The 26,180-nt window shown below is 54.5% G+C and overlaps 17 protein-coding genes across 17 annotated transcripts; 7 read left to right on the forward strand and 10 right to left on the reverse strand.

The window, feature by feature from the left end:
• Positions 1 to 13: 13 nt before the first annotated feature.
• L969DRAFT_95007 (uncharacterized protein) lies at positions 14 to 543 on the reverse strand (the record flags this gene model as incomplete). The annotated part of the gene is made up of 3 exons (XM_014711942.1): positions 14 to 65; positions 117 to 210; positions 258 to 543. 3 exons carry the CDS (start codon positions 541 to 543, stop codon positions 14 to 16), a joined length of 432 nt encoding a protein of 143 aa, XP_014567428.1.
• Positions 544 to 709: 166 nt separating this feature from the next.
• Positions 710 to 1,954, reverse strand: L969DRAFT_49866 (uncharacterized protein; the record flags this gene model as incomplete). Its single annotated transcript, XM_014711943.1, has 6 exons — positions 710 to 761; positions 813 to 906; positions 953 to 1,249; positions 1,471 to 1,499; positions 1,548 to 1,641; positions 1,690 to 1,954. 6 exons carry the CDS (start codon positions 1,952 to 1,954, stop codon positions 710 to 712), a joined length of 831 nt encoding a protein of 276 aa, XP_014567429.1.
• A 152-nt stretch (positions 1,955 to 2,106) lies between these two features.
• Positions 2,107 to 2,720, forward strand: L969DRAFT_17921 (uncharacterized protein; the record flags this gene model as incomplete). Its single annotated transcript, XM_014711689.1, has 2 exons — positions 2,107 to 2,635; positions 2,683 to 2,720. 2 exons carry the CDS (start codon positions 2,107 to 2,109, stop codon positions 2,718 to 2,720), a joined length of 567 nt encoding a protein of 188 aa, XP_014567175.1.
• A 30-nt stretch (positions 2,721 to 2,750) lies between these two features.
• On the reverse strand, positions 2,751 to 3,268 carry L969DRAFT_50559 (uncharacterized protein; the record flags this gene model as incomplete). Its single annotated transcript, XM_014711944.1, has 3 exons — positions 2,751 to 2,802; positions 2,852 to 2,953; positions 3,060 to 3,268. 3 exons carry the CDS (start codon positions 3,266 to 3,268, stop codon positions 2,751 to 2,753), a joined length of 363 nt encoding a protein of 120 aa, XP_014567430.1.
• A 468-nt stretch (positions 3,269 to 3,736) lies between these two features.
• Positions 3,737 to 4,564, forward strand: L969DRAFT_88169 (uncharacterized protein). Its single transcript, XM_014711945.1, has 2 exons — positions 3,737 to 4,106; positions 4,165 to 4,564. Exons 1-2 carry the CDS (start codon positions 3,776 to 3,778, stop codon positions 4,485 to 4,487), a joined length of 654 nt encoding a protein of 217 aa, XP_014567431.1. The 5' UTR covers positions 3,737 to 3,775; the 3' UTR covers positions 4,488 to 4,564.
• L969DRAFT_88170 (uncharacterized protein) lies at positions 4,519 to 5,451 on the reverse strand. The gene is made up of 2 exons (XM_014711946.1): positions 4,702 to 5,451; positions 4,519 to 4,648 (listed from the first exon to the last, which is right to left on the reverse strand). Exons 1-2 carry the CDS (start codon positions 5,424 to 5,426, stop codon positions 4,606 to 4,608), a joined length of 768 nt encoding a protein of 255 aa, XP_014567432.1. The 5' UTR covers positions 5,427 to 5,451; the 3' UTR covers positions 4,519 to 4,605.
• A 30-nt stretch (positions 5,452 to 5,481) lies between these two features.
• Positions 5,482 to 6,637, forward strand: L969DRAFT_88171 (uncharacterized protein). Its single transcript, XM_014711947.1, has 4 exons — positions 5,482 to 6,015; positions 6,063 to 6,118; positions 6,172 to 6,334; positions 6,386 to 6,637. Exons 1-4 carry the CDS (start codon positions 5,889 to 5,891, stop codon positions 6,535 to 6,537), a joined length of 498 nt encoding a protein of 165 aa, XP_014567433.1. The 5' UTR covers positions 5,482 to 5,888; the 3' UTR covers positions 6,538 to 6,637.
• A 546-nt stretch (positions 6,638 to 7,183) lies between these two features.
• L969DRAFT_95013 (uncharacterized protein) lies at positions 7,184 to 8,556 on the reverse strand (the record flags this gene model as incomplete). Its single annotated transcript, XM_014711948.1, has 6 exons — positions 7,184 to 7,296; positions 7,346 to 7,402; positions 7,449 to 7,641; positions 7,691 to 7,879; positions 7,926 to 8,228; positions 8,452 to 8,556. The coding sequence occupies 6 exons, from the start codon at positions 8,554 to 8,556 to the stop codon at positions 7,184 to 7,186; spliced, it is 960 nt and encodes a 319-aa protein (XP_014567434.1).
• Positions 8,557 to 8,642: 86 nt separating this feature from the next.
• On the forward strand, positions 8,643 to 12,039 carry L969DRAFT_493762 (uncharacterized protein). Its single transcript, XM_014711949.1, has 4 exons — positions 8,643 to 9,206; positions 9,260 to 9,545; positions 9,597 to 10,838; positions 10,889 to 12,039. Exons 1-4 carry the CDS (start codon positions 8,925 to 8,927, stop codon positions 12,010 to 12,012), a joined length of 2,934 nt encoding a protein of 977 aa, XP_014567435.1. The 5' UTR covers positions 8,643 to 8,924; the 3' UTR covers positions 12,013 to 12,039.
• L969DRAFT_88181 (uncharacterized protein) lies at positions 12,037 to 12,817 on the reverse strand. Its single transcript, XM_014711950.1, has 4 exons — positions 12,751 to 12,817; positions 12,634 to 12,703; positions 12,490 to 12,584; positions 12,037 to 12,429 (listed from the first exon to the last, which is right to left on the reverse strand). Exons 1-4 carry the CDS (start codon positions 12,769 to 12,771, stop codon positions 12,067 to 12,069), a joined length of 549 nt encoding a protein of 182 aa, XP_014567436.1. The 5' UTR covers positions 12,772 to 12,817; the 3' UTR covers positions 12,037 to 12,066.
• Positions 12,818 to 13,113: 296 nt separating this feature from the next.
• Positions 13,114 to 13,875, reverse strand: L969DRAFT_49739 (uncharacterized protein; the record flags this gene model as incomplete). Its single annotated transcript, XM_014711951.1, has 1 exon — positions 13,114 to 13,875. The coding sequence occupies one exon, from the start codon at positions 13,873 to 13,875 to the stop codon at positions 13,114 to 13,116; it is 762 nt and encodes a 253-aa protein (XP_014567437.1).
• Positions 13,876 to 14,455: 580 nt separating this feature from the next.
• On the reverse strand, positions 14,456 to 15,245 carry L969DRAFT_17928 (uncharacterized protein; the record flags this gene model as incomplete). Its single annotated transcript, XM_014711690.1, has 6 exons — positions 14,456 to 14,543; positions 14,592 to 14,672; positions 14,734 to 14,746; positions 14,799 to 14,955; positions 15,005 to 15,117; positions 15,173 to 15,245. 6 exons carry the CDS (start codon positions 15,243 to 15,245, stop codon positions 14,456 to 14,458), a joined length of 525 nt encoding a protein of 174 aa, XP_014567176.1.
• Positions 15,246 to 15,465: 220 nt separating this feature from the next.
• On the forward strand, positions 15,466 to 17,732 carry L969DRAFT_49931 (uncharacterized protein; the record flags this gene model as incomplete). Its single annotated transcript, XM_014711952.1, has 9 exons — positions 15,466 to 15,718; positions 15,767 to 15,787; positions 15,843 to 16,010; positions 16,062 to 16,226; positions 16,273 to 16,473; positions 16,519 to 16,760; positions 16,817 to 16,946; positions 17,038 to 17,067; positions 17,152 to 17,732. 9 exons carry the CDS (start codon positions 15,466 to 15,468, stop codon positions 17,730 to 17,732), a joined length of 1,791 nt encoding a protein of 596 aa, XP_014567438.1.
• A 679-nt stretch (positions 17,733 to 18,411) lies between these two features.
• Positions 18,412 to 18,967, reverse strand: L969DRAFT_50101 (uncharacterized protein; the record flags this gene model as incomplete). Its single annotated transcript, XM_014711953.1, has 2 exons — positions 18,412 to 18,790; positions 18,837 to 18,967. Coding segments are annotated over 2 exons (510 nt in total), but the record flags the coding sequence as incomplete, so codon positions are not given.
• Positions 18,968 to 19,215: 248 nt separating this feature from the next.
• Positions 19,216 to 20,033, forward strand: L969DRAFT_50440 (uncharacterized protein; the record flags this gene model as incomplete). Its single annotated transcript, XM_014711954.1, has 6 exons — positions 19,216 to 19,297; positions 19,344 to 19,453; positions 19,515 to 19,635; positions 19,691 to 19,745; positions 19,798 to 19,872; positions 19,928 to 20,033. The coding sequence occupies 6 exons, from the start codon at positions 19,216 to 19,218 to the stop codon at positions 20,031 to 20,033; spliced, it is 549 nt and encodes a 182-aa protein (XP_014567440.1).
• A 795-nt stretch (positions 20,034 to 20,828) lies between these two features.
• Positions 20,829 to 22,014, forward strand: L969DRAFT_95021 (uncharacterized protein; the record flags this gene model as incomplete). The annotated part of the gene is made up of 5 exons (XM_014711955.1): positions 20,829 to 20,949; positions 21,005 to 21,078; positions 21,158 to 21,257; positions 21,314 to 21,497; positions 21,870 to 22,014. 5 exons carry the CDS (start codon positions 20,829 to 20,831, stop codon positions 22,012 to 22,014), a joined length of 624 nt encoding a protein of 207 aa, XP_014567441.1.
• Positions 21,930 to 25,852, reverse strand: L969DRAFT_88190 (uncharacterized protein). Its single transcript, XM_014711956.1, has 12 exons — positions 25,649 to 25,852; positions 25,300 to 25,463; positions 25,093 to 25,244; positions 24,972 to 25,038; positions 24,905 to 24,918; positions 24,818 to 24,851; positions 24,208 to 24,766; positions 22,990 to 24,156; positions 22,655 to 22,937; positions 22,450 to 22,601; positions 22,334 to 22,401; positions 21,930 to 22,282 (listed from the first exon to the last, which is right to left on the reverse strand). The coding sequence occupies exons 1-12, from the start codon at positions 25,737 to 25,739 to the stop codon at positions 22,019 to 22,021; spliced, it is 3,015 nt and encodes a 1,004-aa protein (XP_014567442.1). The 5' UTR covers positions 25,740 to 25,852; the 3' UTR covers positions 21,930 to 22,018.
• Between the last annotated feature and the right edge of the window lie 328 nt (positions 25,853 to 26,180).

The raw sequence follows: 26,180 nt of genomic DNA on the forward strand, positions 1-26,180 counted from the left end.
CAATCGTCTCAGATCAGTATTTAGGAATCACAACGCCGCCACACTTGAGATCCCAGCTTTGCATACTGCAATGACGGGTTAGTTGTGATCGTGACAGAGGAGTGTGGACAGCATACCCTTGACCGTCGATTTGGCTAGGGCCCAGATGGTACATGATATGCTCCTGGCCGTAACGCAAGGTGATAGGCACGACCGACTTGTCGGTTGAAACTGTGGTCTGATCAGCCAACATCGGACAGCGCCAGTGAAATGCGCACTTGTGCAGATTGACTCGAACGGCATGGATACGGGCGTTGCGGAGGTCTTAGTCGCGCAGACCCTAGTGTAATTTAGTGTGGCGACCTGGTCATACAAAGTCTCGTGGGTCTCGGCATCGGTTTCTGCCACAAGCGAAAATTCGATGGTGGTTTGCTTGCCGTTGAGAAGCACGACGTTGAGCTCGCACCCTCGAGTTGAGATCTTTGAGTTGGCCGGAGCCTGGACAGGAGCTGCATTGACGACTGACAGCAGAGCGCAGAGGGCGACAGCGAAGAAAGTCTTCATCCTTTTTGACTGTGTACGTTGAGTGGAGGGAAGGAGATGACTCTCGTTGGAAGACGACAGGTAAGCAACGTCATGGCAACACGGCATATTCGCGGTAGCATTCATCAGTTGCCACTCGACGGATCGCAAAAGATGCATGTCATATGGCATCTCTGACACAGCGTAATCAGCGCAGGAGGATGGAGACGCCATCGCACACGAGACTCGAAGATTTGAGTCTGTGGTCTTTGCATCAGCTGAGTGATTTGCCGACAAGGCGAAATATATACCCCTGGCCTTCGATGGAAGTCATTCCGAGGGAATAGACGAGCTCGTCGGCTGTGTAGCCGAGCGTGATGGGGATATAAGTCTTGCCAGCGAGGACTAAGTCTGGCGTCAGCGAGCGCGACTGTGGTAGATTGCCAATTACCAGGGCAGTTTGAGGTGTACAGAACAGGATCCCATTCGGTTTTAGGCGTTGTCACACACTTGTACATCTTGCCATTGTATTGGATCTGGGTGTACTGATACGCCTTGGCCTTGGCGTTGTAAGCTGCGACCAGCTTGAAAGTCACGGTAGGTGCCGTATCGTGGAACGTTTTGGTCTTGAGCTCGCAGGTATGGTCACCGACTGGCAGTATCGCGCCATTCAGTTCATGTGCCGAAGCGTGTACAAACGATGCGATTCCGAGCAGGGCGGCGGCAAAGCTGATCTTCATTTTGCGAGCTTGGAGCGTTTGATTGGTTCACAGGAAAGCAAAGGAGCAAACAAGGAGCGCATGGGAGGCCATGAACCCCTTTGGATTGCGGACCGAGACACGCATCATCGCCTCGTGACGGGTCAACGTAGTCTCCTGCATTGCTTGCGAGATGAAATCGACAACTACATGGAGTTCGTTGGCTCGATAATCGATAACTACATGGAGTTCGTTGGCTCGATAGGCACACCGCCGCACGTAAGCGTCCATGTCTTGAGACTGCGGCTGTGCATGAGCGATGGCGAGATACCAAAGGAACGGACGAACCCAATTCCGTTGATTTTCGAGGGTTCGAGATGGTAGGTCAGACTCTCCAGGGTGTACTGGAAATCAAAATGGATGCTCGTGTCGCCTTGGACGACTGTCATAGCCCTTGCAGCGATTGCATTCGAAGCAGGTTGCTACGTACCAGCAAACTTTGCGGTGTTGTATACAAAGCCGCTTTCGGTTCTCACGACATCGCACAGGCAGAAGAATGGCTTTGCGCCAATGACGAGCTGGTCATATTGACCCTTCTGCACGTCGTAGTGCAATGTAAAGGGAAAGCTGTCTTGCCTGCCGTTCAGAAGCGTCGACGACAAAACGCAGTGCTTGCCAGCCGGAACGCCCGCTGGACGATCGAGCGCGGCGATACCCTGGCAGAACAAGAGACCGAGGACGAGTGCAAGCAGCATCATTCGACTACTTATTTGGTCTTGTTGGCTCGAGTCGTTGACGTTGCGAAGCGCTGTACTGTTGCGTGATCTGATGACTCCTGAGCATGCAATTTGTTTCCTGAATACTTCCGTCAAGGGATATAAAGAGAACAGCTGATCAATTGGCGGTCATGGCGATCCTGCAACTAAAGGCCATCTCCGCCGTCGCACTGCTTGCACTTTCGGTCCGAGCGCCGCCATCGCAACCTGATCCCCGCGGCTACGGGACGATCTTGCACGGCGAAGCAACTTGTAAGTTCAAAGACAGAAATGGACGGATCATGCCTCTCGAGTACATCTCGAATAGCACGCAAGTGCGCGTTCGCGTCTCGCCGACCCAATTTCGCAGAAATGCTGGCCTCTCGTGTGTGCGGATGGGCAGACCGCCGCCGGCCTGGGCACCCTTTGCTGTGTTCAAGTGTCATTTTCTGGCCCAGATTGACACCCTGGATGGCTATCGATGGGTCTTCACTGCGAGTTGCCCGGCACGGTTATGGCAAAGCCCGCTCTTTCCGCCTCTGTATACGGAGTGCTGCGAAGCCGAATACGAAGTACAAGTTGAAGCCTGGTACGATAGAATGCAGATAAAGTTCGAGAAAGGCCAGATCAGCGTCAAATGTCGAGCAGACGGCGCGTGCTCGGCTTTGTTCGCTGAGCCAGGTACGTTCGCTGATCTCGACCAATCCGACGGCTGATACAGGGAACAGTCAAGCTGGAATGCGAGCAAAGACCGTTCTACGTGTGAGCGAGACAGGGATGCATTGCGCGTCGCATGCTAAGCTTTCTTGACAATGGCACCTCCACACTTGAGACTCCACGATTTGAGTCTGAGAGTCTGTGTAAGCCTTGTCGTTAAGGAAGAAGGAGCATACTTACCCCACGCCATCCACGAGTGATGGCTCGAGCTGATACGCCAGTCCATCGTAAGAATAAGTGAAGATGATGATGATGGAAGTTTTCCCCTCAACGACTGGCTTGCTCAAATTAGCAGGAGCCGTATGGATACATCTTTGGCTTGCCATTGAAGCGCGCAAAATGAAGGTTGACGTAGCTCACAGGGGCGCGGCTGCACTGGCAATCGTACTGGCTTGCAAATGTGGTGAGCTTGCTGTACTGTTCCTTGCTTGTGTCGTAGAAAAGGCCAAAGGCAAGCTCCTTTTGATGTCCATTCATCAAAGTCGATGACAGAACACACACTTGCGATTTGCCGATCTGAGGCCTGTCTGTTGCGAGGGCGTTGACGAGGCAAAGCCAAGCAGCGACGATGTAGATAGCGATGATCTTGCTCCACATTTGTTTGATGAATTGGGCAGCGAGCACTTTCGATCTCCGGCGCTTAGCTCTGGAGTTACAGCTAAACCACCTAAACAGGGGCCGGGTTGTCCAGTCAGCTGAGCGGAGCGCGTGCGGATACATTTGCATTCGTTGCGGCGATGAGCTGTCGTGACAACGTCTCAATCAAGTTATTTGACTTTCGATCCAGGGGCGATAGCCTTGTGAGAGCAACGTGTCAGGGTGCGAGCAAGCGACGAGCCACCGCAAGCCATCGGCCGTGCGTGCCTCTGAAGATGCATAGATCGTGTGAAGGGTCTCAAGTTTGCTTGCATGTGGATGATCATGACATCCCACTGAGCTGTCGAGACAATTCATCTGACGGAGGACTTGGCTGACATGAGCAGTGTTGTGTGCGCAGGGGGCACTGGACTGTTGGAGCAAAAGGCTCACGAAGAGGCCAAAAGCAGGCGCGAAATAAAAAGACGAGTTGGCCCTCGCCCTGCGTGTGTCAGTCACTCTGTGAGGATGTCGCTGCTCAGCCGGCTCGGTCACCTCTCGTTCGACACGAGCCTTTCCAATGGCGGCGTGCTCATGCAAGTACGAACGGCCACCAAACGAGGAGGTGGGTCGACCAAGAACGGACGAGATTCAGCCGGACGACGGCTGGGTCTCAAGAAGTTTGGCGGCGAGAAAGTCAAGGCGGGCCAGATCATCGTGCGACAGCGAGGCACGACATGGCATCCCGGTCAACACGTTGGCATGGGAAGAGATCACACGCTCTTTGCTCTCGAACCTGGCTTTGTACGATTTTACAAGACGCCAAGAGAGGAGCGACCGAGCAGGGAGCGCAAATACTGTGAGTCTCCTCCGCTCACAGTCTTTGGGTGCGGACTGATTGAGACGGACGGAAACAGGCGGAGTGGTGCTACAGAAGCACGAGGATCTGCCTCGCGATCATGCCGCCGAGGGACGATCGAGGCGATTTGCCCTGACGCTACTCAATCCGAGCGACATTCCGCTCGAATTACTACCGCAACCACAAACCAGCAAGGCGCACACCTCAGGTCAGAGAGCTTTTTCGACTACCGCATCGGTGTCCCGGCCCGACACAATAGACGAGGAGCCCAAAGAGTCGACGCGCGAGGAGGCGAAAGAGCAGCTGGAAAAGAAGCAGACTGAGAGCCAGCCCCAGGAGAAAGAGAAGCCAAAGTCTGTGCTCGAGCATGGCGGCAAATAGGGCAATAGTATGATGCTCAGGTTCATGTATGTTGTACTGGCTGCAAGTCTGCAATCGATCATACACTACACCGCACAACAAAGGCCTGTACAGTGTGACAAGACGTGTACATACAAACTCACCGGTCCGGTAGAGCCAAGCTTTTGTCTAGGACACCATGCCTACAATGTCGATATCAGACAATTTGCCGCACCAAGTGAGGATCGAGTCTGACCTTATGAGCGTGTCTTCAACGACTTGCAATGTTGTCTGCTTCGGTCGCCACTCTAGCTCTATCGCAATGATGCTCTTTGTCAGCTCGCCGGCTTGATAGACCAGCACGGTCGGTAGGACATCCGATCCGCTCGATTGCGCGAAATCGAGCTCTGAGGCTATCGCCCTTGTAAAAGTATACTTAGATGCTGGATAACATTGTGCGAGCTTGCTGAAGAGATCGAGGAAGATCGCGCAATTGTCCAGATGCGGTTCGTAGAGGCAGAGGATGACACTTGTCGATGGCCGTTCATTGATGACCGTCTCTTCAAAGGTGAGCAGTCCAACTTCCTTCACTTGCGCAGGTGAGTTATGTGTACCCGTCAACAAGCTCTGTGAGTCGGTAGCACCAATGTTCTGTAGCTCGCCAAGTCGTTGCCGTCTATATTCTGCAATCGCTTGTTCGTCTGATAATGTCTCATTGGACACCAGTGTGGGACTCTGCCGGCTAGTCCGCTCATCTACAAGCACGCCCTTGGGTCCAGTGTGCGTAGCGCCGTTCTGAAGCCACTTTCTATCGCCTGTGCTGACGATAGGCCGTCCGTCTTCAACATGGTCGCGATCGATGGTCAAGATGTCATCGTCGTCCGTCTCGCTCTTGCCATCCTCTGGGTGGGGCTCGGACGGCGCGGAAGGCCCTGATAAGTCCAGTGCCTGTCTCTCTAGCGCATCTGTACTTGTGGCCATAGCCTGATTCTTGGTTGGAGCGGCTGCGCGTGTGCCGGTCGCGACGCTTTGCCGGTTTGCCACCACCACTATCTCATCGATCTCATCCGTCTACGCCGCTCTGGCAGCCTCGTCCATCACCGGTGAATCTATGCTTCGGAGGTCCATGTGCTACAGCAACGACAACGGACTGGCGTGCGACGCAACGCGATCCTTCGATGATACCGCTAGCAGCAGGAAGTCCTCACTGCAGACTGCTTCGCCGACTATGCCTGCCCTCTCGCCTCGTATGGTCGGCACTATGCTGTTTGGACGAGCCCCTGTACATCATACTCTGCACATCATACAACCCTGGCTTCGCAACCGACGCACACTGTTCGTTGCCGACCTCGACACCCTGATCAAAGACTCTCGAGGCTCGCATAAATCCTCGAGAACTGGCTGCCGCAATTTCAACAGAGAGACATGATGCTACTCATTAATATGGCGTACATGACTTGGCTGGCACAGGCGCAGCTCCTCTTGCCAGGCAGCCAGCTGTACAGATTCGTCTTTAGTTATTCTGCCTCAAGTTGCCCCTGGTCGATAGGCTTGGTGCCAGCAGGAGCTTGTAAGCTCAGTCATCTCGGTAGACCGTACATGCCTGACTGCTCGCAGCAAGCCTGGTCTTCATCGCCGCCCAGACAGACGATGATGGGGTCATGGGTAGCTGGGCAAGTTTACTCTACCACGGTTTCTTTTCACTATCTAGAATAGAGCGAGACAGGCTAATCGAGTACGCATCAAAAGTATCGACACGCAGACCGCCGATAGACATGCGCTCTATGCGACGTTCACGATCGAGGCAGCTCCTTCGCACGGGCCTGACGCTCTGCAGCCCTGCTGCAAGATTGTCTTCAAGACACGCATGCGGATAGCAGCAGACAAACGTAGACAAGCCGTATGCATGGCTACGACAAGCTGACAAGAAGGACGCACAGACTTTGCAAAGGGCATCTCCAGCTCGGTCAACCTCGTGTGCAACAGCGCATCACCAGGTTGCGAAAAGGGCGCCATGCAATCCTTCGGTATCGATGGCATCGTCAATCAAAAGTGCGAGAGGGGGGAGATAGACTGGTCCGAAATATCCTGAAGCCGAGCCAATCGACATAGTGTATGTGTAAGGCTCTGGCAACGATAAAGATTCCAAAGCCAGAGGACTTGCATATCTGCTCGAAGTGAGCGCTTTACACCCATTCAGAGTGCTACGTGTCTGTCATTGAGCGAATCAGAGTCTTTCATGATGTGTGCTACCTCTTTCAAAGCTAAATGATTCGGACAGCACTAGTTGCTGTCGTGCTCCTCGAATCATCTCAGAAGCGCACGTCCTTGCTGAATTCGGTGCGATGCCAACCCTATGCGGCAGAGTCAATAGATTTGCTCGGTTGCTACATGCGCGTAATTAACGCGCCGCGAACGATGCAAAAGGACAGCTAGGCTTCTTGATCAATATGAGATGCGCAAAAAGCGACGTTGGCACTGCCCAGTCGCCAGCAAGCGCAAAAAGATCCTCGCAAGGTTCGAACTTGCGTTACTAGAAATTTCCAAGCAAGTAACGCTATCAAAATCTAGCGTACTAACCACTATACGAGAGGATCGCGATGGGCACCTAGCGTTGCTGCTTATATATTTCACACATGTAATGCTATGCCTGCTTATTACGAGACATCACAATCTCAGGACGATGAAAATCTGCTCATGCAGCTTACGATGCATTCTCTTCCTGCAGCACAAGCGTCTCATCGTCTTCGGCGTCCGGGTTGAGCAAGTGAAGCTTCCGCCCACAGGCTGCCGGAACAAGTACTGCTTAGTTCGGGGTCGGCGGAGCACCCGGAAACGCCGAGGTCACAGTCTGCAATGCATGATTAGCATCTCTCAGAGCGCCTTTCAGCAGTACTCGCCTTGGTAAACTTTGACAGGGCCATCGAGACGAGCCGCAGGATTCTCGCCGGCAGCGGCTGTGATGTCAATCAGTCCTGTCCGGTCTGGCTGGAGCGTGCGCACAGATTTCGATCACGCCAGTGGCAAGGGCAATGCAGCAACCTTGGGTGCTGTTGTCGTCATCTGTGGCGTCGGGCACTGTGATCCAAAAGTTGATCTTGTAGCCAGCACGACGACCCGATCCACACGCTGTGCTGAGATCGATGGGGTACCAGTCGCTCACGGCGAGAACGACGTGATCGTAATCAGACATGATCTGTAAACTCTCATCAGATCAGTGGCAGCATGGTTGGCCGCCCCCTCACCGACGTCGCCTTGGGGATCGGTGTTGAGTCTTCATAAGTCGTCGGCAGAACAAAGGATAGGCTAGCGTCTTGTCCATAGGTGGCGGCGAATCGGGCCCCGGGACAGTCAACACTATCGTCGAGCTGCAGCTGCCACCGATTGTAGCAATGGCTCAGGTTCGTGGCGTGGGCTGACAGGCTCGCTAAAAGCTACAATGGCTGTCAGGCGGATTTTCGATCTTTTATGCGGACTCACTCGCCAGCATGAAAATGCTGAAGCTTGTAAATACCATGTCTCCTGCGCCTCGCTGATGAGAGTGGACGAAGAGCTCAAGAGGATTTGAGACAGCACGACAGTCTGCATGGCGACGTAACACAGGGACAAGTTCCATTTGCCATAACTAGACGACGACGACGACCGATAGCGCGGAGCTGGCCTAGCCAACAGTGGAACCGCTATACCTCTTTGTCGAGCATTTCTCAGCAACGGCATGGGCCTGGCGAACAGGCCCAGTCGAATGATTGCGCAAAAGTACAGATCTGTCATCAATTCGGCAGGCTATAGGATGTAGGTTGCATGAGATGAGATGCTTTGAGTCGTCGATAGCAGCGCTAATTCGCTTCCATTGCATGCCATCACAGAAAGGGAGGGGATGCATTGCAACGACAGGGCAGGCGAGTCAGTTTGCAAACTGTTGCCTCAATGGCAGTGGCTCATGCGCAAAGCTGCAAAGCTGGCACTGACGGTTCTGTGGGTACAGCTCCAGACAGAACCAGCTCACGGGCCCTGAAGCACTGCTCGAGAGCGTGCCGTCGCCAATTGAAAAGATCATCTCGTTGAGTTTAGGGGATACAGGTGAAAAGTCTGACGGGGTGACAAGATTCATTGTGGACAACCTGTAGCGCCTTGACGGGTCAGAATGGGGCTTTGTGAGAGCATGGTCAGGAGGTCAGGCATATGCTTGTCATTGTTTAGAGCCTCAACGCTCTTGAAGAGCTCGGCAAACTGAGCGTGTGCTCGGGTCATCTTCCGGATGTGGCGGACGGAACTTGTTCTGACTGACTCACAGATTGATGAGAGCCTGATGCGGCGTTGATGAGGTTGCAACCCAAGACCTCCAGAGCTTTCGCTGGCGGCGAGCAAGCTCAACAATCCAGCCGAAATCTCGGCGCAAATAACTTCGCGTGGCATCGCGCGGCGGCCAGGCAACACGGACGAGTCGTAAGGCTGCCATGAGATAGGAGTTCTCCTACGATGTATGCGAGCTGGCAAGACGATGATGAGTGGCAGGATATGCCCATCATCCGCTCAGCAGAGCCCGATGCGTCAAGCTTTGGCTCTCAGCCCGTCGCATCATCCTCAAGTACTCGACGAGCTTCACATCGCTACGATGCCCCGCTTGCTACGGCATCGACCTCTGTCGGCGCTGATCATGCCTCTGTGAACGCTCGGGGGACTCATATCGATGCCGGGCAGCCGGGTGAGGATTGGCGGGAGAAGCAGTCGCTTGATGAGCTCGTGTACACCCGCTTAGAGGTCAGTCAGACATCTGCCTTGCAGCTAGCACGCTCATTTCCTGGGAGGTACAGCTGGACGATGACCCAGACGAGGATCAAGTGCACATGAAGACACAATTCCTGTTTGATGACGACAAAGGAATGACACCTTTGAGTCAGATGCAAGCAACAAAGACGCTCCTCACCGAAGGTCAAAGGGTGGCCTACGTTGCGCTCTGTCGGCTCGTCACCATGGATATATGTCAAGCTCTGCGCAAGGGGAAGCACAAGGAACTCGAAGCTGCCGCTGAAAGCGCGCTTAACTGGGCGCACAAGATTATGGGCCGCTTATATCATCACATGGACATAGACACCTCAGGTAGGCCTCCCCGCACACGTAGCGTCTGATCCAGCTCAGTACTGAGCGCAGAGCAAAAGATGATCGAGCAGCTCGTCGAACATGGCGTGACAGCAGACGATCTGGTGCCTTCACTTGTCGTCACCCACACCGTGCCCAATCCAGAATATGATCCTGTCGCGGCAAAAGCAGCGGCGTTAGAGGCAGACAGAGTAGCCGCTGAGCATCAGGCAGCTCAAGAAGCTGCAGCACAGCAGAGGGCGCTGCCACCGACGTTTGAAGAAGGCGATCCCCCGCCAGATTATGCAGAACCTGCAGTTCGAGCCTCATTGGCGCTGACAGACGCACCGAGACCTTTGACGCCAACAATCGGCAAAGCTGCAAGACGTCAGTCTGCTGCTCAGGTCCCGCTGCCGCCTTCGCCTTCTACGCCCAAGCCCCCAGATCTGGAGAAGCCAGCATTAGCGAAAAGAGAATCTGATAATCTCATATCGCCCTTACCCAATACACTGCCGGGCGTCAGTACGGAGCTGACCTCAGCAGACGAAACAGTCACTCTCGACATACGGTGGACCGTCTTGTGCGATCTCTTCCTGGCGCTCATAGCAGACAGCGTCTACGATGCCCGGTCTCGCGTGCTGCTCTGTCGCATGGCGGAGCATCTCGGGCTCGAATGGATGGATGTCGTCCGTTTCGAACGGAGACTGACAGAGGCGATGGACATACAGGAGAGCGTGAAAAATTCGAAGCAGGACGAGGTGCTCGAACAGCGGCGCGTAAAGGGCAAGAGCAAACGATACGTCATGATGGGTCTAGCTACGCTAGGTGGTGGTCTCGTCATTGGCTTGTCTGCTGGTATTCTCGCGCCTGCTATAGGTGCAGGCCTAGGAGCTGCTTTTACAACCATCGGTGTCACGGGCACGACTGGCTTTCTGGCTGGCACGGGCGGCGCCGCCCTCATCACAACAGGCGGTATAGCTGCAGGTGGCGGTATAGCGGTCAAGGGCATGGCAAAGCGTACGCAACATGTCAAGACCTTCGAGTTCTATCCGCTGCACAACAACCGCCGGGTCAATTTCTACATTACCGTGCCTGGTTTCATGGAAGGCAAGCTGGATGATATCCGATTGCCCTTCAGCGTGATCGATCCCGTCATGGGCGACTTCTTCTCGCTCTTATGGGAGCCGCAAACGATGCAAGATACGGGCAATGCGCTCAAGATATTGACATCCGAAGTGCTCACGCAAGCTGGTCAACAAGTGCTGGCTATGACGATCATGACTGCTCTGATGAGTGCCTTACAATGGCCAGTCAGTACGTTGCCTCTCTTAAACATTCATATGACCAGCTGATCGGAGCTGCAGTGCTGACCAAGCTGGGATACCTCATCGACAATCCCTGGTCAAACGCACTGGATCGCGCCAAAGCTGCAGGCGCTGTACTGGCAGACGTGCTCAAGAATCGCAGTCTGGGCGTCAGACCGGTCAGCTTGGTCGGCTTCTCGCTCGGCGCGCGCGTGATCTTCTATGCTCTCAAGGAGCTAGCACGTGCAAAGGCTTTTGGCGTCGTGCAGGAAGTGTACCTCATGGGCGCCACAGTGACCGCTTCGCGCAAGTCCTGGCGAGAAGCACGTGGCGTTGTCTGTGGTCGGTTCGTCAACGCCTATGCCACCAACGACTGGATTCTTGGCTATCTCTTCCGAGCGACGACGGGTGGACTGGGCACGGTCGCTGGCTTGCGGCCGATCGAGCAAGTACCGGATATGGAGAATGTCGACGTGACAGATATTGTAGTGGGTCATATGAGCTATCGCGCCTGTATGCCCCTCATCCTCGATCGGATCGGCTTCAAAGTCACAGCGCTCACGTTTGACGAGCCCGATAACGATCCACTGACTGGCGATCGGGAAGTCCTGACGCCTGAGGAGGAAGAGGCGAGGCGGGAGGCCAAGAAGAATAAGGGCGTGTTCAAGATGTTTCGGTCCAAGAGCAAGCAGAATGCCGCCCAGTCTGCATCTCTCGAAGCTGCTGCTAAAGCTTCGACGACTGCTGCTGCCGCCGCATCCGCGCCTGCAGAAGAAGACGATGATGACGACTTGCCTCCGCGGGAGGATCATGCAAGCACGGAGTATGCTCCTTCGCCGGATACAGCGGACTCGACTATGCCCAATTCGCCACGCGAAGGAAGCGAGGCGCAATTCAACCTCGATAAGATACGACAAGTACTAGCTCAAGGCGGGCCTGCTACCTCTGTCGATGTTGCTCAGTCAATGCGCACTGCGCCCGTCAACGGCGCCCTGCCAGCGCGGACACCTACGAGCTCGGAATTCTCTTTCGAGGCAGCGGCAAGGCGGAACGGCATCGATACGCCAGAGACACTCAGTTTTGCCGGCCAGGATGGCTCCATCACGTCTACGAGACCTTCGTTCAGTGTGGAGCGTGCTCCTGCTCCCACGAAGCAAACGACAGCCAGCAATCCGTGGTCATGAATGACAGCATCGCATATGTTCATTTGTTGTAGAAGTGATACTGCATTTTGCAATCTATGCCGATACAGGAAAGATGCCTCTCTTTGCTCGCTCTCGCTGGAGCTGCAAGAGTCTCATCTTCTTGAGCTTCTCGATCGATTCGAGGCGCTTCTTCATCGTTCGTTGGCGCATCTTGTGACCCGCTCCTCGGGCAGATCCTCGCACTTTGGGTAGCTTTCCCTTGCTCAGCGCTTTGGCAGCAGCAGATTGTCCTTTGTGCTCCCTGTTGACCTTGATAAATTGTGGCTTGTCGCCCTTGCCTTCGAGCAAGACACGCTTCTTGCGTGCTGGCCGGTCTTTCGGCCTGAGGGTCGTCATATTCGTGCGCAGCAGCGCAGCGTACTTGACCTGGAAGCTCACCGAATCGCTCGGCTGGACCTGTTTTGACAATCTACTGCTTTAGAGAGGGCAGCGAGAGACAAGATGGAGGTGACAAACCAGTGTGGATAGCTTGACCTTCTTGCCATTTGTTGCTCTGATGATGCATGGATAACCAGACTGAGTACTGCTCGAAGCGTCTGCACCAAATGTATCTGTAGCCTGTATGAGCGAGCTCTTCATGGTCAGAGACTCAAGGCTAACAGCGCTTCTGGGTCAGAAAGACCGTCCCGCCTGCTGGACTTTTGAAGAGCTGCCCGAGTTCTTGTAAGAACTGTACGCGGGATGAGTGGCAGTCTCGTGGAGCTGCAATGAGCTCGCCTCGTCGTTCGAGAGGGACATGTTGGCAGCTGGTGGGGTTCAATTCTGGCGCCTTGCCGGTCTCGAGGTGCCACGAGGTCGCGACAATTCGTCGAGTGCTCGCTCACCTTGTGATCGACCCTCGATGTGTTGAACGGCTTCTTCATCTACTCGCACGCAGAAGCAGACCCAAGCAGAATAAGCTCAGATTGATGGAAAGCATGCATGCAGAGCTATGTGCACTGCACCGAAGAAGCCGACTCGCAGGCAGATCTCATCCATCACGACGTAGATTCAGGCAGATGGTGATGCGTGTCTACCGCCAGACGGCTTATCGTTTAAATGCGTCCAATGCTGATTGCAACAACAAGCTTTCCTTCTTACTCACCACGGGACTACCGAGCCATCGTAACTGAGCATGCCCTGCTGACCTTTGCCAATCTCGGCGGATGCGATCCCTTTGAGCATTGTCTCCACAGATTCGTCAACACTGATTGCACCGCTCTGACCTTCAGCCAATGTCGACATATCCGTAGCCACGACTCCCGGATGCACCAGCAAGACATTGATGCCTTTCTTCTCGAGGCTCAGCGCTACAACGCGACCGAGCATGTTGAGCGCAGCCTTTGATGTTGCGTAGTGACCCAAAGGGTACGACTGGGTGCCAAACACGGCAGTGACGAGGCCATCGGTCTCTGGCAAGCTACCGATCGAGCCTGCAGCAGATGACAGGTAGACGAGCTCGCGTCGGGCACGGGTACTGGCCAGCAAGAAGGGAGCGAAAACTTGCGTCAGGATCAGCGGGCCGACGACGTTTTGCTCAAAGTGCTCCAGATAGACTCTGGGCGACGTCTCGAGCACGTCGCCGACAAAGCCTTGCACGCCTGCGTTGAAGATGGCGACGTCAATGGACGCAGTGTGCTCCTTGAGCTCCTCAGCTGCCTGCTTGACCGATCTCTCGTCGGTCATGTCCAGCGTGAGCAGAACGACATTTTTGTGCGTCTTTGCAAAATTGATGAGCCCGGAGGATCTGGCAGCATTGCGATACGAAGCATAGACCATCGTGTCAGCTTTGACTGCAAGCTGACGCACGAACCCAAAGCCTATACCGCGATTGGCGCCAATGATCAGATACGATGTCGACATGGAGATGTCTTTGCGCGGGGATGTCGGTCGGTCTGTTCAGCGATTGCTGCAGTGCGGTGCTGGTGCGGTGATGATCTTTGGATGCAGACCTCCTTGGGAGCCAAGCGAGGGGGTTGGGTCAGAGGACGCCACCTCGTGACCATAGCGGACACAATCTGGTCAGCGCTTGCTGATCCTCTGTTTGATCAGCAAGCCTCGCTGACCAGCCTGTCATGCTGTCTCGTGCTCTGTCAGCTCGACGGCCTGCATACCCTGCTTTTACGGCGATGTGACATGCAATCGAGCGCGCAATTCAAAAGGCTGACATGTCATGTCATCACGCAGAGTGCATGGTCTAGCTCTTGTGATCTGCTCATGATGCATCTTGGAATGCCTTCATGTACTTTGCGCTTCAATATGGCGTGAGCTGCATCGTCGGAGGAGTGCGTCAGCAATCATGTCAAGTGCTGTCGACCTAGAACCACGAGCCGGTGATGCCCGCTGATGTAACGCTGAGCAACACATTTCCGGCAGACGTAGCGGAGCTCGTTTCCGCATTGCAAAATGCATATCTTGCGGCGGGTGCGCATGTGCGCAAAGCCTATGGACGATCTATGACTACGAAGGTGAGATCGGCAGTCGCAATCTCAGTGTCTGCGTGGATGCCGCTCTGACGGGTCCAGCAAGTCCTGCTTGGTGTCAGCCCGAGGACATCTGCCGAGACTGGACTAGCTCACGCTTGACGGATGAGAGCATCACACTTGACTTGTGCTGCACCATAGCGATAATTCATATCCTCGACCATCTGACGAGTTTCGCTATGTAAGTAAGAACTTCATCAGATCGGGAAAAACAGTCAGTTTGCTTTGCGAAACATACGCAAACAGCGTGACTGTGACAATCGTGATTGAGCGGGCGCTCTTGCGAAGGAATGTATGACATACAGACGTAGCTCATTGTGCCGCTACAGCAGCCCAGGTCGCCGCGAGGTAGCGCTCTCTCGTCAAACAGCTGTGTCTTGAAAATGACTTGATAACGTGCATCTCTTCCGTTGTTACTTGTACCGAGCAGGTTCACTGTGCCGATGGTCGGATCGCCAAACTGGAGGGGCGGTTCAGTATTTTGGCTTGATGGCAGGGCGAAAGCGCACTCCTCTCCATCGGTTGTTGTCGAAAACAAACGTGATAGTCTTTGAGAAGAGTCGAGATCTACCCGTCACGGTCGAATGACCGTCATTGAGCTTGAACAAGATCTCTGCACTGCCTAGACTCTGATGGTTGGAACGGCCAGCGCTGGTTTGGGTGATGTTCGAGCTCACCGGTCACTTTGATTTGTAGGACTGCAAGTATGACGCGAGAGAGGGCAAGCAAGAGGCTGATGAGAAGCAGCATTGTGCCTCGGCTGAGATTTTGTGGGAATATGCGAGCTTATGGGAAGCCACACGCCGAAGCTGTCTGTGGCGGGCGATGCAACGTGTTCGAGTAGATAAAACTGATAACAATAAAAGTGCGACGCTCGAATTCGAATTCTGGAAATTGTGAAGAGCGAGCCGGCGTCAACGAACGATAAGCTGACAGTCGAGTCAAGATGGCTAGGATTGCAAATATGAGCATGCTCAAGGCGCCCATATGCCCGTCCAAGTGCTCGCATACACTCGCAACGCGTCTGCATGATAGGCCACAACGGAGGCAGCATGCAAGCGCCGCTGTCCCACTTTCCTCGAGCACTGTCGCTTCTGGCCTGCCAGTCATGCCAACGAGCTCGCGATTGGCGCAGATGAGGCGCAAGCTAGCTGCATCACCCCGGGAGCCTCTTGTCGACCGATTTGGGCGAAGACATGACTACTTGAGGATATCGCTGACAGGTACGAGCAAGCAATCCGACTCATGCCCGAGCTGACCGGCACCCTGAGCAGAGAAATGCAATCTGAGGTGTACGCTGGACTCCGTAAGCGAAGTATGAGGGCACAGGAGCTGACCGTGGAGCAGGCACATACTGTATGCCCGAACAAGGCGCGCCTCTTTCGCCAGCAGAGCACTTGCTATCAACGCCAGAGATCGCTCGGATAGCTCGGCTCTTTGTTGCAAATGGGGTGAGGAAGATCAGATTGACCGGTGGAGAACCTACACTGCGGCCAGATTTGCTCGACCTCATGGGTATGCCGCCTGGTCCTTGCTACCGGTATCCTTGCTAAGCAATCTGGGCAGCACAACTCGACTCGATGCATGGAGTCGAATCGATTGGCATCACGTCGAACGGCATCAAGCTGCTCAGACAGCTGCCAGCGCTCATCAGCAATGGTCTTACCCACCTCAATATCTCTCTCGACACGCTGGATCCGTTCAAATTTACGCTCATGACGCGACGGCAAGGTAGGTCGCGTAGCCATACCGCCGCGCATTGTTCATAGGGATGCAGGGCATTCTCGTGTCCTGCAGGCCATCGAAGGCGCCGTCGCACTGTTACACAAGCCGGATCGCCATGGGCGCACGCTCCAAACTGTCAAAGTCAACGTGGTCGTCATTCGCGGCCTCAACGATGACGAGGTACTAGACTTTGCAGCCCTAGCTGCCCGATTACCTGTACAAATTCGCTTTATAGAGTACATGCCATTTGATGGTGAGCCCTACGCAGCTACATGCTACCGCGCTGACGTCGTATCAGACAATCACTGGGAGCAGAAGAAGCTCGTGCCTTCCGCCGAACTGCTAGATCGATTACGACAGGTCTACCCCAGTCTGACACGTCGTCCAGCGCAAATGTCGGATACTTCGCGTGATTATGCGCCTTCGGTCTACGACACCGTCGCAGCATGGCGAGGCACTGTCGGCTTCATCAGCTCGATGACCGATCACTTCTGCTCTGGCTGCTCTCGTCTTCGCCTGAACGCAGATGGCGGCGTCAAAGTAAAGCGCCGCAGCACAAAAGCATCAGTGCTCGGGCTGACATCGTCTCAACGCAGGTTTGCCTCTTTGGCCCGCCCAAGCTCAACCTGCGCGAAAAGATCAGAGAGGGGCACAGCGATGCAAGGCTGCTCAGCGAGATTGGTGCCGCTGTTCAGCAGAAATACTTTGCGCATGACGGCAAATCGAGTCAGTCCCTTTTGTATCAATCTGCTCCGCGTAAGCTGACCGCCGATCTATCTCCTTTCGGTCATTCTTTGCGATACTCGTATGTCTGCAGGTCCGTCAGATATTGCCAAGAGTCGCAACGGTCCAATGGTACTGATTGGCGGCTGACTCGCAGGTGAGCAAATCCATCTCATGCTGAGTACAGATGCTGATATTGCTAGCATAGCGCCCGTCTTGCTCACCACTCGGGTGCCCATACATCTGCCGCAGCCATCTCTAGGTCCATCTACCCGGCGGCTATTCAGCACGAGCACGAGCCTTGCAAAGCTGACCCATCTCGATGGCAAGACAAGCAAAGCCCGAATGGTTTCCGTGACCGACAAGAGAACCACATCACGCACAGCATCAGCACGAGGAACAGTGCTCATCAACCAAGCTGCTCGCGAGCTCCTGCAAGCGCAAGATGCAAATCCCAAAGGCAACGTCTTTGCGGTAGCTCAGCTTGCGGGCATCATGGCTGCTAAGCAAACTCCTCATCTCATACCGCTTTGTCACTCTATCGCGCTCAGTCATGTGGACGTTGCGCTGGAATTGATCGACGATCACATCAACATCACTGCAACAGCGGCCTGCCAGGGACCAACGGGCGTCGAGATGGAAGCGTTGACTGCTGTCAACGTCGCTGCTCTGACAGTATGGGATATGCTCAAGAGCGTCGCAGGCAAAGACATGATCATCAGAGACGTCCGCGTAATGAGCAAGTCGGGCGGCAAATCGGGCGATTGGAGTCGGCCCTCCCTCACGTAATGCATCATCAGCACTTTCTCTTGTCACACGGTGTTGCATTATGCAGTAGCCTCGTGCGATCTCTTCACACCTCGCGACTCGTCCTGGACAGCGTATCGCGGCTGAAGAGCTCGCTTTTCTTCCTACACGAATCCCCGAGCGTCATGAGCGACTTTCGACATTGCTCAATCGGCTCGACGCACCACTGAGACATCGTTGTCTGCGTATAGACACCTCTGACCAGCCTTGAGCAAGACAGAAGAGTCTGGCACTGGCGTGGCGGCGGGCGCAGCTGCTGTGCTCGCCGCGGGCTGCGCTGATGGAGGCTGGGCTGCTGCTGGTACTGGCGGAGGAAGCGCTGCTGCTGGAGATGGCACGGCACCGGGTGGTGGCATCATACCGGGTAGGAGAGGCATGCCAGGCGGCGGAGGCGGCAAGTTCGCAAAGAAGCCAGGCGGAGGCATTGGGAAGCCAGGTGGGATCGGCATGCCCGGAGGAGGCGGCGGCAACCTGTATGCAGAATCTATCAGTCAACTTGGGCTGACTGTGCTCTCATCGAACTCACCCTGCTGGAGGTGCGAGAAACCTGCGCAGTGCGTATGAGTGAAGTGTAGGGAGATGGTTCGGAGGAAACATACCCTGGTTGTCCTGGCATTCCTGGCATGCCTGGCTGTGGATATCTGTGGTTAGCAACAGAATGTCAGCTGACAATGCATGTGGATATGATGCATACTTGCCCCATGGGTGGCATGCCTGGCGTGAAGCCAGGTGGCGGAAAGGGCGAGACTGGATACGGCTGAGAGGCGTTGTTGAGATCATTGGGCAGGAGGATGTCAGCAGTGGCGGGAGCAGCGACGCCGGACATGAGTGCCTTGTGAGTTGCAAGCTGCTTCTTGAGCTCCTCGATGGGGATGACGCCCTTGTTGATTTTGGGTCGTTTGACTTTGGTCGTCTCGAGTGTCTGACCGAGTTCCTCTGCTCTGCGCCGCTTCCATGCTTCTAGATCGGCGGCGGGTACGCCTACCATGCCGTAGATCTCGACATCGAAGGTGTCCCTGCCGGGCAAAGCATTGGTGATCCTGCCATTCGCTCGTCAGCTCTGTGGGAGCGCATGCGTGCCAGGACAGTGCTGACTTGTCTGTGGGTAGCTTGTGCACCTGATCGATGTGCACAGCCAGACCGCCAGCTGTGTTGAGTCGACGGGGACAGTGAGAGCACTTGAAGTGCCTCGCTTTCTGATGTTGCAGCAGGACCTTGTCATCTGTGCCAGAGCAAGTGAGCGGTGTTGCGTCACGTGCTAGCGAGCGACAGACCTTCGAAGGTACGCTCGCAGTACCAGCACCATGCCTCCAGCAGCTTCTTCTTGATCGCCTTGCTCTTCTTCTTCGCCATGACTCGGTTTCTTTGGCTGAGGAGCAGCCGTCGACCTGACGCCCTTTTCAATTTCGCGCTGACCTTCCGCGTCGATTGCCTGTCTGCGCCATCGGAGCGTCCCTCTTACGTCATGCGATCCCTCATCCTGCCCCTTTTCCTCGTCTTCGTCAGCAGTATCTATCAATGTGCTACACTCAGTCTTGAGGTCGACAGTAAGGAATCGTTCTTGGCGCATGCCGTGGCTCAGGCTTGGCTCAGTCCATCTCAATGCGCACTGCGAGTTCAAGCAGGACCATATCGAAGCATTGCTCGGGCTGCCTGATACTACAGTCCTTTTTCATCATCTCGAAGATCAAGGCTGGATTTATGTACGCCATTCGTTTGGAATCAGAAGGTGCTGTCTTCACATGACAGGCAATTCCACGACAGAGCTTTGATCACGCCCTGGGCTCAGGTGTAGAGTACCTCTATTCAGAAGAAAGTCGAGAGGGTGCAAAGGTGGCCTACAAGATCACTGCATGGGCACCCATGAATGGCGTCACAGGCGACCGTTCGTCACGCGCCACCATCACCTTCCGTGGGCTGACAGGCTGCTTGCTCGATAGCTACCGGTTTTGAGTGCTGCGCGGGCGAAACAAACGTAGTGGTCCTGCTGAGCTTGTATGCTACGGACTTCACAGCGTCATCAGATCGGCCGACTTACGGCCTGCAGAGTTGAGCCGCGCCTTGTCGAAGTGAAGACGGGGCGTTGGGCGTCCGCATCATGCAATCCAGATACTGAGCCAAGGTCGATACAACATCAAATACTGCTGCAGCTGAGCCTACTGATCCAGTCTGTGCAGTAATTGCTTTGCAAGAGGTTACAGAGGCACGATCTGTACAGTCGACGATGATAGAACATCAGTCGACTACTTTGTCGTCGACGAAGATGAGGATGACGAGCAGTAGAACAGACACATGTGCATGGCTGCCATTCGCGTAATGCAACCAGTCGTCGATGCGACAGAGCATCCTGCAGACTGCGTTGGGGTTTCGTCTCACGCCTTCGCATCCGCGGCCTACTCGAGTCCTTCTGTTTCTCCAAAGGCATCCGCATGGCTCCAATCTGAGCCATCCTTGCTCAACTCAGCATATAAACTCGGGCTCTGTACGTCTCAGCTGGACCGCTTTCGTCATGTCACATATGGCAACCATTGCAGTTGAGCGCTATGACACACCGACAAATCACCTCACGAACCTTGACTTCTACTCCTCGCGTCTTGCGATGGGTGCAAGCGATCAGATCGCCACATTACAGCCTGCATCGTCCTGCTGGTCCAGACTGTTATACGGCACCGAGCCAGCGATCGCCATACATCCTGTGGGTGCTTCAGGAATACATTTTATTACGCCGCATAAACTTCTGCTTCGACGAAAAGCCTGCAGCACAGTTGCATAAGCCGAGGGAGCAAGAGTTCCGGTGTTTTGAGCCGCGCAGAAGCCCTGCAAAATGCTACAGAGGATGTTCGCTCGATTGCAGAGCAAGGCTACTTCCATGTCCAACGAGATCAGCATTCGCGTCACGCGCAGCGTACTCACTGACATCCACGCACGCAAGTAAGAGCACTGTAAGAAGTCACGTAGTATGCGGACGGTTGTCAGACCTCCTCGTCAACCTCTCTGTGACCGCGAACGGCAGGCCGCGGTTTGACCCCTGCTGTTGTGCGACTTTTTCTCTGCGCCCATATCTCGAAAGCGCTCAAGATGCTCTGCTCTGCTCTCCTCTCAGTACTGCTCTTTTGCGTGCTTTCAGCGGTCTCGGCGGTCTCGCTCAAATGGCCCAAGCCCAGTGATCAGCCGTTGACTGCAATCTTCGAACTCAAGAGTGAGCCCCCGTCACGGCGATGCGGCGTGGGCGTGGGCGCTCATGGCGATGACAGTGTCTATGCTAGCAATGTGCGACATTGGTGATATATCGATTGACGATGTCGAGGCGACCTTTATGATACGAGGCGTCATTGGCGGACCCACAAAACTGGAGACTGCAAATCTTGCAGCCATCGAACCGGAATACCGCTGACCCTCTTTCGCAGATCGATTCGGGCACACAGGTTGATGCTATCAACTTGCTACGCCTCGAACGTACAAAAGACGACAACCTCGTCTCGGTAGAAGTAACAATCAAGACTTCAGGCGCGTCATCATCATGTAAGCTCGTACAGCCCTTGGCTGAGGGAATGAGCATACAGCGATCAAGCGTCCGTCTTGGGAGTCGGATGACCGGAAATGCTGCCTACCTTGGATACACATCTATCTCGATGTCTTGCTCGATGCCGGCTTAGCAAGACTCAATGGCATCGGCGCCTCTCGAGGTTGCCATCCCTTCCATGCGATCGAGCCTGCAGGTATCTGCAAGAAATACAGTCCAAGCAAGTTCTGCCACTGTCTTGCGTCGATCGGGCTGACCTGTCCTGACAGCGTTGTACGCTTGCTCGCGACTCTGGCATCACATCCTTGTGAATGATGAACCCGTGCTGGAACGCGATACAAGCTAGACAGGCTCTCTCGCGAAGACTAAAGAGTATCGTCTTGCATTGCATGAAAATCACAGGATATTTCTGGTGCAACGGAGATGCGCAACTTCGTTCAGTAGCCGCGAGGGGTAGGTGTGCACCGGCTTCATGGGACAGTCAGCGAGAAGCCTCAGCTCTCAGAATATGAGCCTACAAGCATACTTCGTCGTCGTTGTCTAAGTAATCAAAGTCGAATTCCTCGCCACACTCTACGCAAATCGCTGATGCGTAGCGCGAGTCTCGAGAGGAATCACGAGTGCTCCAGTGCCGCCAGCGCAAACAACTTGGAGTCTCCGACAAGACGAGATTGCATTCATTTAGGCGATGAAGTGCGAATAATACAAGAAACCAGACAGCGGTTCACGTTTGTTCTATAAGTTTTCATCCGTGATGTGGATCGTCTCGAGACTCCGGAGCGGAATTGCCGACGGTATAGAAATCGTGCGAATCGCTGCGGTTGTGCACGATGGTGAGCTGCTGAAGCTGAGTCAGGAAATCCTCCATCTTGCTGTTCTTCTTGCCGCGATCCGTTCGGCCAAGGTTATCGAGCCATTCGATCTTGTTGAGCAGGAAGTAGACCAGCGTGAGGACGAGCATGACACCGAGCGAGAAGCCCCAGACACGGACGACAGTAACGATATCAGTCTGCAGGAGGCGTCAGCTTCGACCACTTTGGCAGTCTGGCGTCGAGCTTACCCAGCCGTCACCATTGCGAGCGAATGTCTGGCCGTTCTCGCCAGCAGCACCAGAGAGCCAGCCGAAGACTAGGCGAGACATCAGCACACTCTCTTTGGAGCATCAGTGGGACTCACGACAGAAGATCGTAGCGATGGCATCGACAGCAAGGACGGCGCCGACCAATTGCCAGGAAGGCCAGATGAACTCGCCACCGTCTCGGCCTTGGTTGGTACGGGTCAAGAAGATAAGCCAGTTCTCGGTCAATGCAACCTCGAGGAAGAGAATTCTGCGTCAAAGACAGTCAGCACAGGCTTCCGAGAAGAGATGGCGATGACTGACTCTTGGACTGAACCGAAGTTGGCGATGACACCTCCGCCTTCAAGGAAGAGCGTGCCGCGGATGATCCAGGTGCCTGCCGCGAGCAAGATGCCGAGAACGGTGGAGATGACAGAGATCTTGGGGAGCTGCCATTCGACGGGCTTCTTGGCGTAAGGTGCGTTGTCGTATGCGATGGCAAGAGTGGCAACATCGGCAAAGATGGCAATGAAGACGATGAGATCGACGCGGATGACTTCGTTCTTGATGAGAATCGACAGCATGAGGTAGATTTCGAGATGCAAACCTGCGCAAGCAGGTCAGCGACTGTGTGCAGGTCACAAGCGAACAAAACGTACAGAGGGCGATACGGTAGATGATGTAGGCCTTCATGCGGTGGAAGATCTGACGGGAGACCTTGATGGCGGTAATGATTGTAGAGAGACCTTCGTCGAGGAAGACGACATCAGCGGCTGCGCGGGCAGCATCTGATGCGCCTTCGACGGCAATACCACAATCGGCCTTCTTGAGCGAGGGTGCATCGTTGACACCGTCACCCGTCATTGCAGTCAAATGGCCACGAGCCTGGCACATCTGAACGACTTGGTACTTGTGTTCGGGAACGACTTCAGCGAAGCCATCGGCAGCGAGAACGAAGTCGTGCAACTTGGAACCGGTCAGACCGCTGTTGAGGAGACGGGCGCTGTCGAAGACGTTGGTGCCCATGGACAGCATCTTGCAAGTTTCGACAGCAATGGCAGTAGCATCACCAGTCAGCATCTTGATCTTGATACCCAATTCTTGAGCTTCGGCAATCGTGTTGGCAGTATCCGAGCGAGGAGGATCGAACATGGGCAAGAGACCGAGCAGTTGCCAGTCCTGACCTTCTTCCTTCATGGCGACACCGAGCGAACGGAAACCGCGCTTAGCGAAGTCGCTGGTCGTTGCCTTGTACTGTTGAATGGCAGCCTTGGATGGGCTGGCGAGCTTGAGAATGGCAGAGGGAGCGCCCTTTGCAGCAGTGTACTTTTTGCCATCGCGAGTGACCTCGGCAGTAATTCGCTTGGAAGTGGGATCGAAGGGCTGGAACTTTTGAGTCGTCCAGCCTTGTGACAGAATTTCTTTTGCTTTGGGATAGTCCTTGAGCGTCTGGATAGTGACCTTATCGATGGGATCAAGTGACTTGGTGTTGTGAGATGATGCAAGGGCAGCGACAGCCATCATCCAGTTGACATCGACGCCCTCGCTCACGAAAGGCTCGTTGATGGAGAGCTTGTTGGCAGTCAAAGTACCGGTCTTATCTGAGCACAGGATGTCGACACCGGCAAGCGACTCGATAGCAGTGAGTTTTTGAACGATCGCTTGCTGACGGGCGAGGAAAGATGCACCGACGGCGAGTGTAGTAGTGGTGACGCAAGGCAGACCGACGGGAACACCAATAATCATGAAGATAAGCGTGTAGACCAGCAAGTTGTTCTCCTTGGGCGTAGCGATACCGACATTGCGGAAGAAGCCACCGATCCAGACTGTTGAGATGGATCAGCAGATAGACACAGGTAACAGACGAGCAAGCGCACCGATGAAGACGAAGAGAATAACGAGAACGAGGAGGGAGGTACCGATCTGGTCCATGACAATCTTGAAATGACCCTTGTCGTTGGTACCGGTGACGAGAGATGCAGTCTTGCCGACGAAAGTTGACTTGGCAGTGTTTGTGACGACGAGGTAGACCTTACCACGCTTGACACCGCAAGTGAAGAAGCATTCGTCGCCAATGTATTTGTCGACAGCAAGAGATTCACCAGTGATAGCAGCCTGATCAAGGGAAGCAACCGACGGGCCTTTATCGACGTATGACTCGTCGCCTTCGTCATCAGCATCGCCATCCGGGTTTGCCTTGTTCTTCTTGCTCGAGGCTTCGCGGCGCTCGGTGATTTGTTTCGCCTTCGAGCGATCCTTATCGTTGTATTCGGCAAGGATACGACCGTCTGCGGGCACAGTCTGACCTTCTTCAACGACGACAATGTCACCTGGCACGAGGTCTCTGGCTTCGATTTCGTGTTCTTCCCCGTTTCGGATGACCGTTGCGCGAAGTGCGATACCTGACTTGAGCTTCTCGACGATATCGCCGGCAGCCTGGGACATCGTCTTGTCAGCTCGGCGCCATAAGACTGCAAATCAACTTGCCTTTTCTTGAATAAAGCCGACAAATGCGTTGAGTCTGTAAAGCAATACATCAGGTAAGATCCGAATGTCGCGTTGATGGCAACATACGCTAGAATACCAATCTGTGGACAGGCGGCATGTCAACGGAGGTCACAAAGGGGTAAGAAGTACGCACGATGACACCGAAGTCGATCCAGTCTCGCAGACCGGCAGCGAGCAAGACCGCAAGTTCCATGACATATCTGTGGAGACACGGATGAGCTCTACAGCCGGTATACAGATTATCTGTTACTGACAGAATGGGACCACGCCAGAAGCTGAGGAACTTGATAAACATGTTCTCTCGCCTTGCGTCGAGCTCGTTGAAGCCGAATCGCTTCAGGCGAGCATCGGCCTCTGATTGGTCGAGACCTTTGAGCATGTCAGCCGTGAGCATATCCTCCGTGACCTGTATATGCAGCATTATGAGCAGTGGTGAGATCGAGTCTGTGGAGGTTACATACAGCTGCGCCGCCGACAGACGTCCGCGTCTTCTTCCACGGTGCATACCATACTCGCTTTTCTGTGTATTCGCCCTCTTCTTCGTCTCCGCCGTCGAGTGCGGCTTTCTTCTTTTGGGCAGCGGATTCATCGATATACTTGATCAGCATCGAATACTCATCTCCATCTGTTGGCGACACGAAGAGGGAGTGGGAGAGGTTGGGCGGCGATAAACAAACCAGTGGGTGATTAGGTGAAAGGGTCCATAGGAGAGAGCCAGCACAATCGGGCACGGAGGGGAGTACGCGGACAGAGGCGAAGGAGAGCCAGTCAGCGGATGTCCTCAGGCCATTGGAGGGATGCATGACTGACCGGCGGTATCATCTGAGGCGGTATCGCCCGAACCGGAGCCCAGCTGGGCGACCTTCTTCTCCTCGTCGGAGACCTTCTCCTGAGCCGGCATGGTGTCCTCTTGCTGCTGCTAGCTCTTCCAGATGGATTCCAATGGGTGGGCGACGAGCAGGCCGGTCAATGGTCGAGGGAGGTCGGCTGGAATTAGAGGTGACTGTCCGTAATCTCCACTATCGCAGGGGAGGCTCTTCTGGTCGTCCGCTCGGTGCTTTGTCGAGCTGAGAGGTCGCAAGAGGTCGAGGATGAGTCCGCGCAACTCCGACAAGTCGTCGGTACGGTGCTCGAACGACTCTTCTTGCTTCTCGCAGCAAGATCCTGCACACAACAGCCGCCGCCGTATCAAGCTGAGTAGAGTCCGCTTCCCATTTTAGAACCGCCGATCGACTTCGCGGGAATGGTTGAGCCAATTTCATTCGCTCGCGGCTGAACATTGATCAAAATTCGATTTGGGGCATTTTGGCAGACCGTGCCCATCTGTTAGCGAGATAAAACT

Source organism: Mixia osmundae (assembly GCF_000708205.1).
Source record: "Mixia osmundae IAM 14324 unplaced genomic scaffold scaffold_6, whole genome shotgun sequence".
NCBI lineage: Eukaryota > Fungi > Basidiomycota > Mixiomycetes > Mixiales > Mixiaceae > Mixia > Mixia osmundae.

Bases quoted from the DNA above. Each gene is read 5' to 3' on its own strand.
- L969DRAFT_88170 (XM_014711946.1), bottom strand. From the start codon at position 5,426: ATGGCCACAAGTACAGATGCGCTAGAGAGACAGGCACTGGACTTATCA. The intron at 4,649-4,701 runs GTCAGACTCGAT...TCGACATTGTAG, and splicing joins GTTGAAGACACGCTCATAAG to GCATGGTGTCCTAGACAAAA.
- L969DRAFT_493762 (XM_014711949.1), top strand. From the start codon at position 8,925: ATGTATGCGAGCTGGCAAGACGATGATGAGTGGCAGGATATGCCCATC. The intron at 9,207-9,259 runs GTCAGTCAGACA...TGGGAGGTACAG, and splicing joins TCGTGTACACCCGCTTAGAG to CTGGACGATGACCCAGACGA. The intron at 9,546-9,596 runs GTAGGCCTCCCC...TACTGAGCGCAG, and splicing joins CATGGACATAGACACCTCAG to AGCAAAAGATGATCGAGCAG.
- L969DRAFT_88169 (XM_014711945.1), top strand. From the start codon at position 3,776: ATGTCGCTGCTCAGCCGGCTCGGTCACCTCTCGTTCGACACGAGCCTT. The intron at 4,107-4,164 runs GTGAGTCTCCTC...GGACGGAAACAG, and splicing joins GAGCAGGGAGCGCAAATACT to GCGGAGTGGTGCTACAGAAG.
- L969DRAFT_88171 (XM_014711947.1), top strand. From the start codon at position 5,889: ATGGCGTACATGACTTGGCTGGCACAGGCGCAGCTCCTCTTGCCAGGC. The intron at 6,119-6,171 runs GCAAGTTTACTC...AGAGCGAGACAG, and splicing joins ATGGGGTCATGGGTAGCTGG to GCTAATCGAGTACGCATCAA. The intron at 6,335-6,385 runs GTAGACAAGCCG...AAGGACGCACAG, and splicing joins GCGGATAGCAGCAGACAAAC to ACTTTGCAAAGGGCATCTCC.
- L969DRAFT_88190 (XM_014711956.1), bottom strand. From the start codon at position 25,739: ATGCCGGCTCAGGAGAAGGTCTCCGACGAGGAGAAGAAGGTCGCCCAG. The intron at 22,402-22,449 runs GTGAGTCCCACT...TGTCTCGCCTAG, and splicing joins CATCGCTACGATCTTCTGTC to TCTTCGGCTGGCTCTCTGGT. The intron at 22,283-22,333 runs GTAAGCTCGACG...CGCCTCCTGCAG, and splicing joins CTCGCAATGGTGACGGCTGG to ACTGATATCGTTACTGTCGT.
- L969DRAFT_88181 (XM_014711950.1), bottom strand. From the start codon at position 12,771: ATGTCCCTCTCGAACGACGAG. The intron at 12,585-12,633 runs GTTAGCCTTGAG...TACAGGCTACAG, and splicing joins CTTTCTGACCCAGAAGCGCT to ATACATTTGGTGCAGACGCT. The intron at 12,430-12,489 runs GTTTGTCACCTC...TTGTCAAAACAG, and splicing joins AGGTCAAGCTATCCACACTG to GTCCAGCCGAGCGATTCGGT.